This window comes from Ascaphus truei, chromosome 8 (assembly GCF_040206685.1).
Source record: "Ascaphus truei isolate aAscTru1 chromosome 8, aAscTru1.hap1, whole genome shotgun sequence".
Classification (NCBI taxonomy): Eukaryota; Metazoa; Chordata; class Amphibia; order Anura; family Ascaphidae; genus Ascaphus; species Ascaphus truei.
In genome coordinates, this window is record NC_134490.1 from 10520704 (window position 1) to 10537352 (window position 16649).

Sequence of the window (16649 nt, forward strand, 5' to 3'; positions counted from 1 at the left end):
ATGTCAGCGAAAGGAGGAGCCGAGGCAGGAAGTGGCTGGCCCAGAAGCTTCTACCGGTCAGTTGCGAGGAACCACTGACCTGGAGAGACCCACACTGAAAGTGGTCCCTACCAAAAGAATGGCCTGCCCCTCCGCTGTGGGAACTATGGTCTCTACTCAGCCCTACTCAGTACCCGGCGGGCTACTGGTAGTAAGGGTGGCTAACACTGAGACGGTGGTCGGGCTCTGCCTACAATGCGGGCTGCCCGGAGGCACGGTCAACACGGCGGCACGTTGCCCCATTTGCGGGACACTATACTTATGGCCTATGCCAACGTTTATTCCGATACAATCGGCTGACCCCCCGGGGGACCAGGCTAAGCGAACCGCCGAGTCCCCTGGCGCACTGTGGATAGAACGTGCGAGTCCCGGAGAAAGGGGACTGGAGCCGGTCAAGTCGGCTGGGTCGGCCGCAACCGCAGCAGTCGGGTCACCTCCAGACCGCACCGAGAAGGGAGAATACTCGGACGAGGATCTCCGGGAACTTGCGGAGGTAACAGCGAGGCCCAGGATAGAACCGGGGAGGACGACACCCCGTGGTACTAGCAGCTGTCAGAAAGACAGGACGTCCCCCGCAGATCGGCGAGCCGAGAGACGGAGTCCCTCCGCCTCAGAACGTGGCGGCGACGGACGAGAGACGCCGGCACCCCTGCGGACGGGTAAGAGGAGTCCCTTCACTTACCTTGCCCCAGCAGACGGTGTAGGAGCGGAGAGGCCATGCCAGGCCGCAGGCGCACGTGGAGAGACGGCATCACTTCTGGTGAGGACGACGGCGGAGCTTCCGGATGTCGTCATTGAGGAAGAGATCCTGAATGGGGGTCCAACCCGCGATGACGGTGTTTCCGGTTCCGGGGAGGACATCACTTCCGGTGGCGACAGCGGAACCCCAAGGAAGAGTGCAGCGACGCTTCGGCGATCGGAGGAAGGTCCCCGATCACCTACAAGGCCCAGGAGTTGGAGGGGCGATCCAAGGACTGAGGAGGGTGAGGTGTCCTCATTGGACCAGTCTACGGACAGCCAGGAACGGGTCGTAACCCCGTGGGGTCCCATTCCTTGCCCATCCGCCCAATACCCCGCCCTAGCTAAAACCCCTGCCCCAATCACACGGTCCCCGGGTTCCCCGCCTAGTCTGGAGTCCGTGGACATATCATCAGGGGGAGAAGGGAGACGTACTGGGGAAAGACAGCGCAGTGGCGCTACGGAGGGTGAGTCTCGGGGAGGGGGAGAATTGAGAGTGGTCACGACAGCGCCCGAGCCAGCGATAAGGGCCCCGGGGTCGTCCAGATGGTTCCTGCCACGATCCGCACGGTCATCGGGGATATTTTCCATAGACGATGATAGGGAGTCAGGGAGGTTAGATAGATTTAAGGAGAGCCGTTGGTGGGCCCCATTATTTGAAGGGTACTCCGCCTGGATGGACCGCACTCGGTTCCTCATCCGGCGAGAGGATGTAGTGGACTACTGGTGGGCTGTGGGAGAGTTTACCCCAGAACAGAGGGACAGAGAGCTGCAGGAGCGATGGCTGCAGATTGAGAATAGGGAAATAGAGCCTATGGGTCCTAGCATACTATCAGACCCCGTGGATCCTGATGAGCCCCTATCATGGGTGTTGCCTGGGAGGGCAGGTAAGGCTGACCTGACTAGAATTAGTAGGGCCGAGAGAACCATAATGGCTCGGTATAAATCTTCCCACGGGTTGAAGTACCCGTATGTCCCTGAGCCTCTCATGGATGAGATAGAGGACAACTGGGATAGGTGGCTTAGGGAGGCCATAGAAATGCACCTAGTGGGGAGAGGGAGTTCCGTGATAGGAAAGAAGGCTGAGGAGCGCATAGAGCACTTAGTGCGGGTATGGGGCATTGGCCGAAATATCTATAAGCACAGGGTGACATATAGGCCTAAGAGGGGACTGCCTAGGCATTATCACGTCACGGTCATAGATATGGGCGGGAGAGAGGTCAAGAAGCCTGACCCGAATCACTATTTTTAGGAGGTACTGATACATTACGCGGGTTCGTGGCTGCTGGTCGGGGCGGGCTTGGCGGAATGTACTGTATTCATTTTGTTATACACCATGAAGATTTGTATGAAAAGTTAACCAATTATGTGTTGTATTTCAGTGCTTCCTGGAAAAGGGGTATACAAATTTAGGTCCCAGCGAGAACGATGGGATTCACCAGGGGGAGAATGTAGCGGACATGTAAAATGGCTACAGTCATCTCTCCTGCTGACAGTAAGGCCTGGTAAGTTGTGGGCATGCCAGCAGTAATTATGGAGGTTTGCCCTCACACCCTGGTGGAGTGCCCTGTGTATGGATGGGAGTGGTCACATGCTCTGACTCCATGGTTAGTGATGTCAGAGGTGTGTCAGCTTCCAGAGTATACATAAGGCACAGCACTGAGCCTAAAGTTAGTTCTGCACAGATCTACGTTCAGTTCAGCCAGAGTTCTGCAGGAGCTCTGCAGGAGTTCTGTCAGAGATCTGCATCCAAGTTCAAGTACTAGCCTAAGAGACTGGGGGTTATGTTGTAGTGACCCAGAGGAGACTGTGTCCAGGGACCTGGCACAGGGCAGTGATCCCTGCGGGGATAGGGAATCCCTATCTAAGGAGAGAGACACCTTTTAAAGGGAGGCACTGACTACAGAATGAGTGGCTAAGACTCTACTGCAAGGGGCAGCTAGCCCACATCACCAATAAAGATGTTCTCATTCACAAACCCTCTCGTGTACATGTGTGGAGTGAGTGTACAGAGAGGAGCACCACGGAGGAGTTCCTCAACAGGATCATCCCCTTGCGGACGCAGGGACCCTGATGAGGTGGAGGCGCTGCACTGGAACTAGGTGAGACTCAGCACACTACCTCAGCTGCCTGTCTGGACGGGTCCTCCCCACACACCATCATGCGGGAGACTCAGGAGTCCTGTTGCCAACAGGTGCACCACCAGACACTACCACACTGTAATGGAGGCCGGTTAGACCACAGGGGCCAATGTGAGATTGGGTGGGTCAGGCTGGGCCAGAAATACCGTTACATAAGGTATAAAAAAACTACTGTCACAGTCATGATAGGTAACAAAGAATTACATGGCAATACAGGGTGACAATAAATCACTAACACACATAAAAGAGAGATACAGTGTATACATGAAGATAGCGCCGTGGAGTAATGAGTGAATAGGATACACAACACGTAATACTTAATATCATGCAAAAAGGTGTACAAAAAGTGCAAACATAGCCTAATTGGAAAAGAGGGTAATTGCAAAAAGGAGGGACACACAAGGGAAATACTATGTTTAGATGTGTGGGAGTGGGCCTGAAGAAAGGACAATAGGACTTGAAACATTGCCCCCCCTTCTTATAAGCCCCCTTTTTAGAAGTATTGCTCCTTCTTGATATTAGGTATTAGGTGTTGTGTATCCTATTCACTCATTACTCCATGGTGCTTTTTTCATATATATATCTCTCTTTTATGTGTGTTAGTGATTTATTGTCACCTAGTATTTCCGTGTAACTGTTTGTTAACTTTCAGGACTGTGACAGTAGATGTTTACCTTATATGCTGTTTTCTACTGATATATACAAATTGAATTAGAGACAGTGCTTTGTAGGTAGTTTTGTTGTTTGTGTGTGGGTCACCTTTATTTAAATACTGTGACAATATTTAGGGTTTACAGGGACCCTTGGTGTTACCCTCACCTAATTCAGTGTTTGATAGAGGTTTTTTTTGCCTAGAAGGTGCTGGCTCTTGTTTGTTTGTACCTTTCATTTTACAAGTTCAATGTCCCATTATTAGTGAAGGCATTATAATCCCCAATGCAGGCCTTGTGTCCTATGTGCATGCGTGTGAAGTGGAACGCTGCAGCCGTGCGTGTCATTAACCAGGAAGTGGAATTTCTCAGTTTACAGGCAAAGCATTAAACCTTTCTGTAGGAAATTCCTATGGCCCGGAGGAGCTACTGCAGTAGCTGTATAGTGGCGATGTGGGGGGAGGCGCAATTCAATTTGTCTGTTTTGTATATATATATATATTAATATATATATTTTTTAAAGTAGATTATTAAATAAGAAGGTGCAGGTAATACAGGAATACAGGTGCGTCATGCCACAAAACAAGTTAACCCCCTGGCTGCCAGCAATGCATTGCAAAGCAATTCCAATGTGTAAACCTGAAGAAGGGAGTTATGCTGTCATTCAAGCTCATGTATGGGAACATATCCTAAGTATCCCAGTCAGCTAATAATGCTCGTATTATGCTGGAAATACTCACAACAGTGACTAGCAATAAACACACCAGCAATCCTATTATTTTATTGGAGTAAAAGAAAAATACAAAATTGAGAAACACCCTGCCCTTGATTAAAGCAAACAATTTAATAAAAATGCATTGAATCCTAAATACTTAATTATACTGTAGATGTTTGGACAGGGATCCCATTGGCTCCTGAAAGCACTTGTCATTGATTGAATGGTTTCACTTTGTATATATAAGCAGAACCATCAGGCATTGCTGGTAGACCTGTACCATCCTAGATCTCCATCCCTACAGCAGATTATAACTAGAAGAATAATCATGCCTGGATCAAAGGGTGGTGGATGCAAAGATTCTGACCGTAAGTAGTTCCTTATAATAGCGAATAGTGTTACATGGAATTTACTAGTTGGTTCCTCTATTATACATGCAAAAGTCTGGACTGAATGACACAGAGATGTTATTAGCTGTATATAGTTATTGCAAATATATGTATTCTATTGGAACTTAAACAGTGGAAAGAGGATAGTTTTAATGTGTGCATAGTTCTTTATGGTGCTGCTGTTCTATTTAGCAGAGAGATACATAAAGGTCATTTGAAAGTCAATTAAACTGTTCCAAATGTATCCTCATAAAGAGATATTTTTTCCTGAAATAGAAACTGTAAGTGCATCACATACAGTATATGAAACATGTAAACCAAGGTATTGTGCCTACATTTGAAGCAGATTGTTAAAATATTGAAATGTTAATGCAACTCAGACCTGCAGGATGATTGGAAGTAAGGAAAAGGGAAAAACATGAGGGGAAAAAACACTGAATTGTGAAAAGTAGCTTCTTTTACTCTCCTCAACTCCCTCACTGATATGCACTCACCCTAATACATGGAGTCATGACCATTTCTATTGTTAACCTATTGGCAAAAAATGCACTTGTTGAACCCAATTCATCTACTGTAGGTTTTCAAAGCTTTTGCATGATTGGCCATTAGCTATCACACATTCATGTTGTATTTACGAGGTCCATAAAAACCATTCAAGATTTGCACTTATCTGTCTCAGTGATATTCATTCTCTCTCATTTCAGCATGTGCACCAGCTAAATCATGCAAGGACGCATGCCCTGCCCCAAAATGCCCAGGTAAGAAAATCTGCACGGTCAATCAGATCTTAATCCTGTTGTTTACGAGAGGGCCTGTAATTCATTGTGCAGCAATATGCACAGTCACACTGTTTGTGTTTTTTATATTTTCTGTACTCCCAATAAATTATACAACAATGCATCAATACACTTATTACTATAGGGGGAACAACAGTCATTTAAACCTGGAGCATACAATGGAAAGGAAAGAATGACTGTAGAGACCATGATGATGCTTGTTATGTATAAAGTTGATTAAGTTAAACACTGCTCATTTGAACCAGCAATCTCCTTCACATCACTGCCTTCTCCTTGTCTATAATTGTATGAGAGGGTTTTGCCTTTTCCCAAAAATTGGTCTTTTTAAAACAAAAACTGAAATAATAACTTGTATACAATAAGGGTGGGCATCCTCACTGGTGTTTTGTTTTTGTTCTAAAACTTTTTCATGTTTTTGTTAGAAAGAGATGGGCAAAACTGGGTGTCTGAAATCAGAGTAAGATCTGTAGAAAGATTGGCCTAGAATATTATCATACTGTTAAGATGGAAATACATGGAAAATATGTTCAATGATGTAAAATTCCACAGATTGTGGTCTTTAAAATATGGGGAGTTTAGGATCAGAAGGGAATTTTAAAGGAATAATACAGATTTACATCGGTGAAACTCATTGGAAGTTTATGGGTCTCCTGATACTAAAAATCAGTGAGACCAACTTTAAATGAGACTGATTTTGAATAAATGAGACCTGACAGATCTGTAGGGTCACCTGTATCTTCATTTATGGATTACCAATATTCCAGTACATGGGAGTTGAATATTTTCTGTGCGCTTCTGTGTCCCTTCTTTTAGTGTAGAATTAATAAAAGTCCCTCAATGTTTGGCGTTTCTGTTTTAAATAAGCTGCCTTTGTACAATATGATTTTTACTGACATTTCCATAATTTAGAAGTAGTCAAGTATCTCAGCCATTCCTTCAAATTATACTTCTATTTCTCATCAGAACCTTGCCATCAAGGTCATGGGGGTAGCGGTGGTGGAGGTCATGGAGGTGGAGGTCATGGAGGTGGAGGTGGAGGTCAAAGCAGTGGAGGTCACGGAGGTGGAGGTGGAGGTCAAAGCAGTGGAGGTCACGGAGGTGGAGGTGGAGGTCACGGAGGTGGAGGTCAAAGCAGTGGAGGTCACGGCTGTCAAAGCAGTGGAGGTCACGGAGGTGGAGGTGGAGGTCAAAGCAGTGGAGGTCACGGAGGTGGAGGTCACGGTGGTCAAAGCAGTGGAGGTCACGGAGGTGGAGGTCACGGAGGTGGAGGTGGAGGTCAAAGTAGTGGAGGTCACGGCTGTCAAAGCAGTGGTGGAGGTGGAGGTCACGGAGGTGGAGGTGGAGGTGGAGGTGGAGGTGGAGACAAGAAGTAAACCATCAGAATCCATCTTGTGTGTTGACTGAAAGGACTAAACATTCTGTTAACTCTCTTTACATTACTTCTTAAGAGATCAGCAATTACAAACGCTTTTAAAATGTCTGTTTACACATATTAAAATAAACTTATTAAACCATTTACTGTCTGATTTGTGCTGTACATTTTTTTTAAGTGTATTTCCACTGATTTAAAGGAAAGGTACAGTAGAGCCAGTAGCACTGCAGAGAATGCTACGTTACTACAAGATTACAACAGAGGGCTCTCTGTTATATACAGATCTGATGAACATATAAATCTTTTCAGACCAAGTCATTAAATGTTTTCATGTGAGTTGTAGGAATGAAAATTCATTCGCCAAACAAAAGATTTCTACACGATGAGTCCAAATTCACATCGAACTCAAGTAAAATATAATAAGCACTAACAAGAAAGGTGGTTTTTAACTTGGCCTTTTTGGAGTTAGGTAAAGTCTATATTCATAACAGTAAGAGCTTGAGCGGACAGCAATGTTTTGCAAAACAATACAGCATGTTGCTGCTCATTTGGCAGTGAAGGATTTTAGAGAAAGCATGTTAACATTAATCAATTCACACACATGCCTGTAACACATAACATCCCTCCTTCCAAACACAACCTTCACCCCAACACATACAGATTCCCTGAAACAAGACGTATGTGTCTCATACAGTATATAATGGAAAAAGAGGAAACAAAGAGTGGGCAAAAACCAACAATCCTAAAAGTAATGGCCAATCAGGATTAAATGTGAGGTCAATAGCTATAACATAACACGGAGAGCAGCAGTTAATTGTACAAACATGGGCCTGAAAGCAGAACTGATCAAATATATTTTTTAAATGTCCAATTATTTATTTTTATCTGAATTTATATGTAAGAGTTTTATGTTACGGGAGCCTTTGGGCTTCTTTTGTTTTTGCTTGTGTGTTATTCATGTTTATCATCAGTGGTCTCAATGACCCTGATGTAGAACAGGATTTCCCATAGAACAATTCAGCTGGTATCATTCTTATGCTTATTGTTATAAATAAAGTACAGGTAAACACACTAACAAAGTGAAATAAAAGTATATAAATGGATACAATGATGTGATAAAGTAGTCTGCATAGAAGTGAAGTGCACATATACCTCTAGCTCCTGGGACCAACATTAGCCCTAAAAATGTAACAAAGAGCCAAATCACTGGTATATTTTACCGATCTGCTGTCATACAAACCTGCATTCCTATAGGTTATAGCCAACCCCTAAATCAGTTTCAGATCACTACTTGTTTGGGCATAAATTAACACTTAAATGTGCTGTCCCTTCAAGGAAAGTGTCTTGTTCAACAGATTAAATGGGGCTGAAAGGGAAATGTAATAAATGATTTAACTATACTATTTTTTTATTGTGTCCGCTATGTTTAACCTATTAAACATGCCACTGTGCTTAGTTCCCTTTCGACCTACAGTACAAAAAATTGCCACTCTAAAATTAGGTATATTTACAATGACTAAAGTAGGTGTGGAGTTCTTTATTACATTTTGAAATGTGTATATATATATATATACATATAGTGCTACAAACTCTCACATTTCCACACCCACCCACACCATTTATATCCACTCCCACTCCACACACACCTTTTGTAAAGCACTGTATATACTGTGGGCTCTCCATTCATTTTTATTCACACTGATACACATACACACTCTTTCATCACTTGCTTTCAGGAACCTTTTGACACCTCTAGCCATAAAACACATCCACACCGGGGAAAGGACCAGCACAGATAACATTCCAAGAGACACTGTTTATAGTATACCTTTTGCTTGCTTCATTCATTGTAACATCGCCGGAAGAAGAGATCAGTGTATCTCGAAAGCTCGCACAAATAAAAGCATTTAGTTAGCCACAGAACGGTATCATCTATTTATTTTTTGATATAATGAAGCTCGGCTAACACGGTACTGATACCTCTACATGTATATATATATATATATATATATATATATATATACACATATATATATATATATATATATATATATATATATATATATAAAAGGAAAAGTATATGTGCGCAAAACTGATTTAAAATAATGTTGCAATGATGTCTATGAGTGCTGCCACAATGTAATTGGTGCACACCACCCCAAAGAAAATACAAAGAACAATAAAACACAAAAGGCGCAAATCAGAGACACAGGTGCATGGATATACAACACCTGAAGGATAAATATGTGAACAAGTCCCATATTCGAATTCCACAACAAATGTACCAATACATGAAAAAGATACCAATATGGTGAAGTACGTTTATGAATAAAATTATTGCGCACGTAACAGAGGATACTTACAATGTAGCAGAAATAACAGGCATATCAGTAAATTGCTTTCAGATCGCTGCATGAAAGGGGCTGATAATCTCAGGAACCGCTCACTCCGTCTGTGTGCTCAGAAGCGGAAGCGTCACTGCTCAGCTGTAATCAGCAGTTGCGCGGGTCCTCCCATGGTGACGTCACTCCCCTAAACAGGAATACCACTGGCTCCGTTCACTCGGTGAGATTAGCCACAGGGCTGAATTCCGAGATTGATATAACAGTCCCAATAGCCTTAAAATAAGTCTTTGCAGCAAATAGAATGACAGTTCAAAATCCTGAATATAACACAAAATAGGGAGATCTACTAAGAAACCCTCACCCTACTAGTTTCGTCTGAGTTTAGACTTCTTCTGGGGCAGACTGCAGAGAGAAGTCTGCCTATTAAAACCGCAATGGATAGTATTAATACCAATAGAATGGATAAAGATTATAAGAAACAACAAACAAGAACTAATAATATACAAAAACACAATAACAAAAGAAACCAATATACAAATAAAAACGGAGGATAAATATAAATACATGCTAATAATACTATTGGAAAAAGAAAAATACAGAAATATAGAGTATGCAGAGTTAAAAAATTATTAACTAATAAATAACAAATAAATAATAAGCATACATAATACAAAAAATCTCTAAAGTAAACGATGGTGACACTAACATTAATACTAACTCTAAAATAATTCAATGTTCTTAAAACTAACAGGTAGAAGGCTGGCAAATCACTAACACTAATTGTGATATAAGTTATTGTTTCAAATTATGGTGGGAGGATATCACAGAAAGTGCCCAATAGTGAATCAGATATAAGATCACTACTAGAAGAAAAACACAACGCAAGAAAACACAAGAAAAAGACAATACACTTGAACAGCATTGCAGTCGTTGGCACCCTGTAATTCAGCAAAGTCCCATGGAATTAAAAGTGTACAGTATTTAAAAAGCATTTACTGAGTTTGAAATGTTGTCTTGTTGTCATATGTTAAAACTGTTTGAAAAGTTAATAAAGTTATCACTGCCTGAGACCGTGTGTGTGTGTGGAATATTTTTGTATACAGTATGTACACCAAGCAAACCTAAGGTTAATAAAGTTACTATTGAATAGAAAACCCAAAAATCAAGTATTAAAAATAATGCAAAGACACAGTAGACTGCAATAAAGGTATGCAATTTTATTGACTAAGTTTTACAATTTTAAATGTGGTTAAATATGACAAATATTAATCACATTATGTTTTCTCTAAGCCCCGTAATGTATTCTCTCCATATTACAAAAAAAAATAAAATAAATAAAACCCTTTTAGTTTACAATATTTAAATAAAGTCACAATATTTAAATTAACGTGACCTGCACACAAACAAGAAAACTACTGACAAAGTACTGTCTATACTTCAATTTTTATATGTCAATAGAAAATCGTATATAAGGTATAAAAAAAACTACTGTCACAGTCATGATAGGTAACAAAGAATTACATGGAAATACAGGGTGACAATAAATCACTAACACACATAAAAGAGAGATACAGTGTATACATGAAGATAGCGCCGTGGAGTAATGAGTGAATAGGATACACAACACGTAAAACTTAATATCATGCAAAAAGGTGTACAAAAAGTGCAAACAAAGCCTAATTGAAAAAGAGGGTAATTGCAAAAAGGAGGGACACACAAGGGAAATACTATGTTTAGATGCGTGGGAGTGGGCCAGAAGAAAGGCCAATAGGACTTGAAACATTGCCCCCCCTTCTTATAAGCCCCCTTTTTAGAAGTATTGCTCCTTCTTGATATTAGGTATTAGGTGTTGTGTATCCTATTCACTCATTACTCCATGGTGCTTTTTTCATGTATATATCTCTCTTTTATGTGTGTTAGTGATTTATTGTCACCTAGTATTTCCGTGTAACTGTTTGTTAACTTTCAGGACTGTGACAGTAGGTGTTTACCTTATATGCTGTTTTCTACTGATATATACAAATTGAATTAGAGACAGTGCTTTGTAGGTAGTTTTGTTGTTTGTGTGTGGGTCACCTTTATTTAAATACTGTGACTATATTTAGGGTTTACAGGGACCCTTGGTGTTACCCTCACCTAATTCAATGTTTGATAGAGTTTTTTTTTTGCCTAGGTGGTGCTGGCTTATGTTTGTTTGTACCTTTGATTTTACAAGTTCAATGTCCCATTATTAGTGAAGGCATTATAATCCCCAATGCAGGCCTTGTGTCCTATGTGCATGCGTTTGAAGTGGAACGCTGCAGCCGTGCGTGTCATTAACCAGGAAGTGGAATTTCTCAGTTTACAGGCAAAGCATTAAACCTTTCTGTAGGAAATTCCTATGGCCCGGAGGAGCTACTGCAGTAGCTGTATAGTGGCGATGTGGGGGGAGGCGCAATTCAATTTGTCTGTTTTGTATATATATATATATTAATATATATATTTTTTAAAGTAGATTATTAAATAAGAAGGTGCAGGTAATACAGGAATACAGGTGCGTCATGCCACAAAACAAATTAACCCCCTGGCTGCCAGCAATGCATTGCAAAGCAATTCCAATGTGTCAACCTGAAGAAGGGAGTTATGCTGTCATTCAAGCTCATGTATGGGAACATATCCTAAGTATCCCAGTCAGCTAATAATGCTCGTATTATGCTGGAAATACTCACAACAGTGACTAGCAATAAACACACCAGCAATCCTTTTATTTTATTGGAGTAAAAGAAAAATACAAAATTGAGAAACACCCTGCCCTTGATTAAAGCAAACAATTTAATAAAAATGCATTGAATCCTAAATACTTAATTATACTGTAGATGTTTGGACAGGGATCCCATTGGCTCCTGAAAGCACTTGTCATTGATTGAATGGTTTCACTTTGTGTATAAAAGCAGCACCATCAGGCATTGCTGGTAGACCTGTACCATCCTAGATCTTCATCCCTACAGCAGATTATAACTAGAAGAACAATCATGCCTGGATCAAAGGGTGGTGGATGCAAAGATTCTGACCGTAAGTAGTTCCTTATGATAGCGAATAGTGTTACATGGAATTTACTAGTTGGTTCCTCTATTATACATGCAAAAGTCTGGACTGAATGACACAGAGATGTTATTAGATGTATATAGTTATTGCAAATATATGTATTCTATTGGAACTTAAACAGTGGAAAGAGGATAGTTTTAATGTGTGCATAGTTCTTTATGGTGCTGCTGTTCTATTTAGCAGAGAGATACATAAAGGTCATTTGAAAGTCAATTAAACTGTTCCAAATGTATCCTCATAAAGAGATATTTTTTCCTGAAATAGAAACTGTAAGTGCATCACATACAGTATATGAAACATGTAAACCAAGGTATTGTGCCTACATTTGAAGCAGATTGTTAAAATATTGAAATGTTAATGCAACTCAGACCTGCAGGATGATTGGAAGTAAGGAAAAGGGAAAAACATGAGGGGAAAAAACACTGAATTGTGAAAAGTAGCTTCTTTTACTTTCCTCAACTCCCTCACTGATGTGCAGTCACCCTAATACATGGAGGCATGACCATTTCTATTGTTAACCTATTGGCAAAAAATGCACTTGTTGAACCCAATTCATCTACTGTAGGTTTTCAAAGCTTTTGCATGATTAGCCATTAGCTATCACACATTCATGTTTTATTTATGAGGTCCATAACAACCATTCAAGATTTGCACTTATCTGTCTCAGTGATATTCATTCTCTCTCATTTCAGCATGTGCACCAGCTAAATCATGCAAGGACGCATGCCCTGCCCCAAAATGCCCAGGTAAGAAAATCTGCACGGTCAATCAGATCTTAATCCTGTTGTTTACGAGAGGGCCTGTAATTCATTGTGCAGCAATATGCACAGTCACACTGTTTGTGTTTTTTCTCTTTTCTGTACTCCCAATAAAGTATAAAACAATGCATCAATACACTTATTACTATAGGGGGAACAACAGTCATTTAAACCTGGAGCATACAATGGAAAGGAAAGAATGACTGTAGAGACCATGATGATGCTTGTTATGTATAAAGTTGATTAAGTTAAACACTGCTCATTTGAACCAGCAATCTCCTTCACATCACTGCCTTCTCCTTGTCTGTAATTGTATGAGAGGGTTTTGCCTTTTCCCAAAAATTGGTCTTTTTAAAACAAAAACTGAAATAATAACTTGTATACAATAAGGGTGGGCACCCTCACTGGTGTTTTGTTTTTGTTCTAAAACTTTTTCATGTTTTTGTTAGAAAGAGATGGGCAAAACTGGGTGTCTGAAATCAGAGTAAGATCTGTAGAAAGATTGGCCTAGATTATTATCATACTGTTAAGATGGAAATACATGGAAAATATGTTCAATGATGTAAAATTCCACAGATTGTGGTCTTTAAAATATGGGGAGTTTAAGATCAGAAGGGAATTTTAAAGGAATAATACAGATTTACATCGGTGAAACTCATTGGAAGTTTATGGGTCTCCTGATACTAAAAATCAGTGAGACCGACTTCAAATGGGACTGATTTTGAATAAATGAGACCTGACCGATCTGTAGGGTCACCTGTATCTTCATTTATGGATTACCAATATTCCAGTACATGGGAGTTGAATATTTTCTGTGCGCTTCTGTGTCCCTTCTTTTAGTGTAGAATTAATAAAAGTCCCTCAATGTTTGGCGTTTCTGTTTTAAATAAGCTGCCTTTGTACGATATGATTTTTACTGACATTTCCATCATTTAGAAGTAGTCATGTATCTCAGCCATTCCTTCAAATTATACTTCTATTTCTCATCAGAACCTTGCCATCAAGGTCATGGGGGTAGCGGCGGTGGAGGCCATGGAGGTGGAGGTCATGGAGGTGGAGGTGGAGGTCAAAGCAGTGGAGGTCACGGAGGTGGAGGTGGAGGTAACGGAGGTGGAGGTCAAAACAGTGGAGGTCACGGCTGTCAAAGCAGTGGAGGTCACGGAGGTGGAGGTGGAGGTCAAAGCAGTGGAGGTCACGGAGGTGGAGGTGGAGGTCACGGTGGTCAAAGCAGTGGAGGTCACGGAGGTGGAGGTCACGGAGGTGGAGGTGGAGGTGGAGGTCAAAGTAGTGGAGGTCACGGCTGTCAAAGCAGTGGTGGAGGTGGAGGTCACGGAGGTGGAGGTGGAGGTGGAGATAAGAAGTAAACCATCAGAATCCATCTTGTGTGTTGACTGAAAGGACTAAACATTCTGTTAACTCTCTTTACATTACTTCTTAAGAGATCAGCAATTACAAACTCTTTTAAAATGTCTGTTTACACATATTAAAATAAACTTATTAAACCATTTACTGTCTGATTTGTGCTGTACATTTTTTTAAGTGTATTTCCACTGATTTAAAGGAAAGGTACAGTAGAGCCAGTAGCACTGCAGAGAATGCTACGTTACTACAAGATTACAACAGAGGGCTCTCTGTTATATACAGATCTGATGAACATATAAATCTTTTCAGACCAAGTCATTAAATGTTTTCATGTGAGTTGTAGGAATGAAAATGCATTCGCCAAACAAAAGATTTCTACATGATGAGTCCAAATTCACATCGAACTCAAGTAAAATATAATAAGCACTAACAAGAAAGGTGGTTTTTAACTTGGCCTTTTTGGAGTTAGGTAAAGTCTATATTCATAACAGTAAGAGCTTGAGCGGACAGCAATGTTTTTCAAAACAATACATCATGTTGCTGCTCATTTGGCAGTGAAGGATTTTAGAGAAAGCATGTTAACATTAATCAATTCACACACATGCCTGTAACACATAACATCCCTCCTTCCAAACACAACCTTCACCCCAACACATACAGATTCCCTGAAACAAGACGTATGTGTCTCATACAGTATATAATGGAAAAAGAGGAAACAAAGAGTGGGCAAAAACCAACAATCCTAAAAGTAATGGCCAATCAGGATTAAATGTGAGGTCAATAGCTATAACATAACACGGAGAGCAGCAGTTAATTGTACAAACATGGGCCTGAAAGCAGAACTGATCAAATATATTTTTTAAATGTCCAATTATTTATTTTTATCTGAATTTATATTTAAGGGTTTTATGTTACGGGAGCCTTTGGGCTTCTTTTGTTTTTGCTTGTGTGTTATTCATGTTTATCATCAGTGGTCTCAATGACCCTGATGTAGAACAGGATTTCCCATAGAACAATTCAGCTGGTATCATTCTTATGCTTATTGTTATAAATAAAGTACAGGTAAACACACTAAAAAAGTGAAATAAAAGTATATGAATGGATACAGTGATGTGATAAAGTAGTCTGCATAGAAGTGAAGTGCACATATACCTCTAGCTCCTGGGACCAACATTAGCCCTAAAAATATAACAAAGAGCCAAATCACTGGTATATTTTACCGATCTGCTGTCATACAAACCTGCATTCCTATAGGTTATAGCCAACCCCTAAATCCGTTTCAGATCACTACTTGTTTGGGCATAAATTAACACTTAAATGTGCTGTCCCTTCAAGGAAAGTGTCTTGTTCAACAGATTAAATGTGGCTGAAAGAGAAATGTAATAAATGATTTAACTATACTATTTTTTTATTGTGTCCGCTATGTTTAACCTATTAAACATGCCACTGTGCTTAGTTCCCTTTCGACCTACAGTACAAAAAAATGCCACTCTAAAATTAGGTATATTTACAATGACTAAAGTAGGTGTGGAGTTCTTTATTACATTTTGAAATGTGTATATATATATACATATAGTGCTACAAACTCTCACATTTCCACTCCCACCCACACCATTTATATCCACTCCCACTCCACACACACCTTTTGTAAAGCACTGTATATACTGTGGGCTCTCCATTCATTTTTATTCACACTGATACACATACACACTCTTTCATCACTTGCTTTAAGGAACCTTTTGACACCTCTAGCCATAAAACACATCCACACCGGGGAAAGGACCAGCACAGATAACATTCCAAGAGACACTGTTTATAGTATACCTTTTGCTTGCTTCATTCATTGTAACATCGCCGGAAGAAGAGATCAGTGTATCTCGAAAGCTCGCACAAATAAAAGCATTTAGTTAGCCACAGAACGGTATCATCTATTTATTTTTTGATATATTTTTAAAAGGAAAAGTATATGGTGCGCAAAACTGATTTAAAATAGTGTTGCAATGATGTCTATGAGTGCTGCCACAATGTAATTGGTGCACACCACCCCAAAGAAAATACAAAGAACAATAAAACACAAAAGGCGCAAATCAGAGACACAGGTGCATGGATATACAACACCTGAAGGATAAATACATGAACAAGTCCCATATTCGAATTCCACAACAAATGTACCAATACATGAAAAAGATACCAATATGGTGAAGTACGTTTATGAATAAAATTATTGCGCACGTAACAGAGGCTACTTACAATGTAGCA

The 16649-nt window shown here is 40.5% G+C and overlaps 1 protein-coding gene across 6 annotated transcripts in view; it reads left to right on the top strand.

Moving 5' to 3' along the window:
- The window catches only part of LOC142501125 (uncharacterized), a 29494-nt gene extending 15172 nt beyond the window's left edge, over window positions 1-14322 (top strand). Inside the window, exons 1-4 of one of the 6 annotated variants that reach the window (XM_075610518.1) lie at window positions 4581-4651; window positions 5377-5430; window positions 6433-6573; window positions 6679-6977. In XM_075610518.1, coding sequence (XP_075466633.1) covers window positions 4612-4651; window positions 5377-5430; window positions 6433-6573; window positions 6679-6842 — 399 coding nt within the window. In that variant the 5' untranslated portion in view covers window positions 4581-4611 and the 3' untranslated portion in view covers window positions 6843-6977. Of the gene's footprint in view, window positions 1-4580; window positions 4652-5376; window positions 5431-6432; window positions 6978-14198 lie in introns of those variants that run through there. The other 5 variants (XM_075610514.1, XR_012803422.1, XR_012803423.1 and 2 more) reach the window with 5 other exon arrangements.
- Window positions 14323-16649: the final 2327 nt, after the last annotated feature.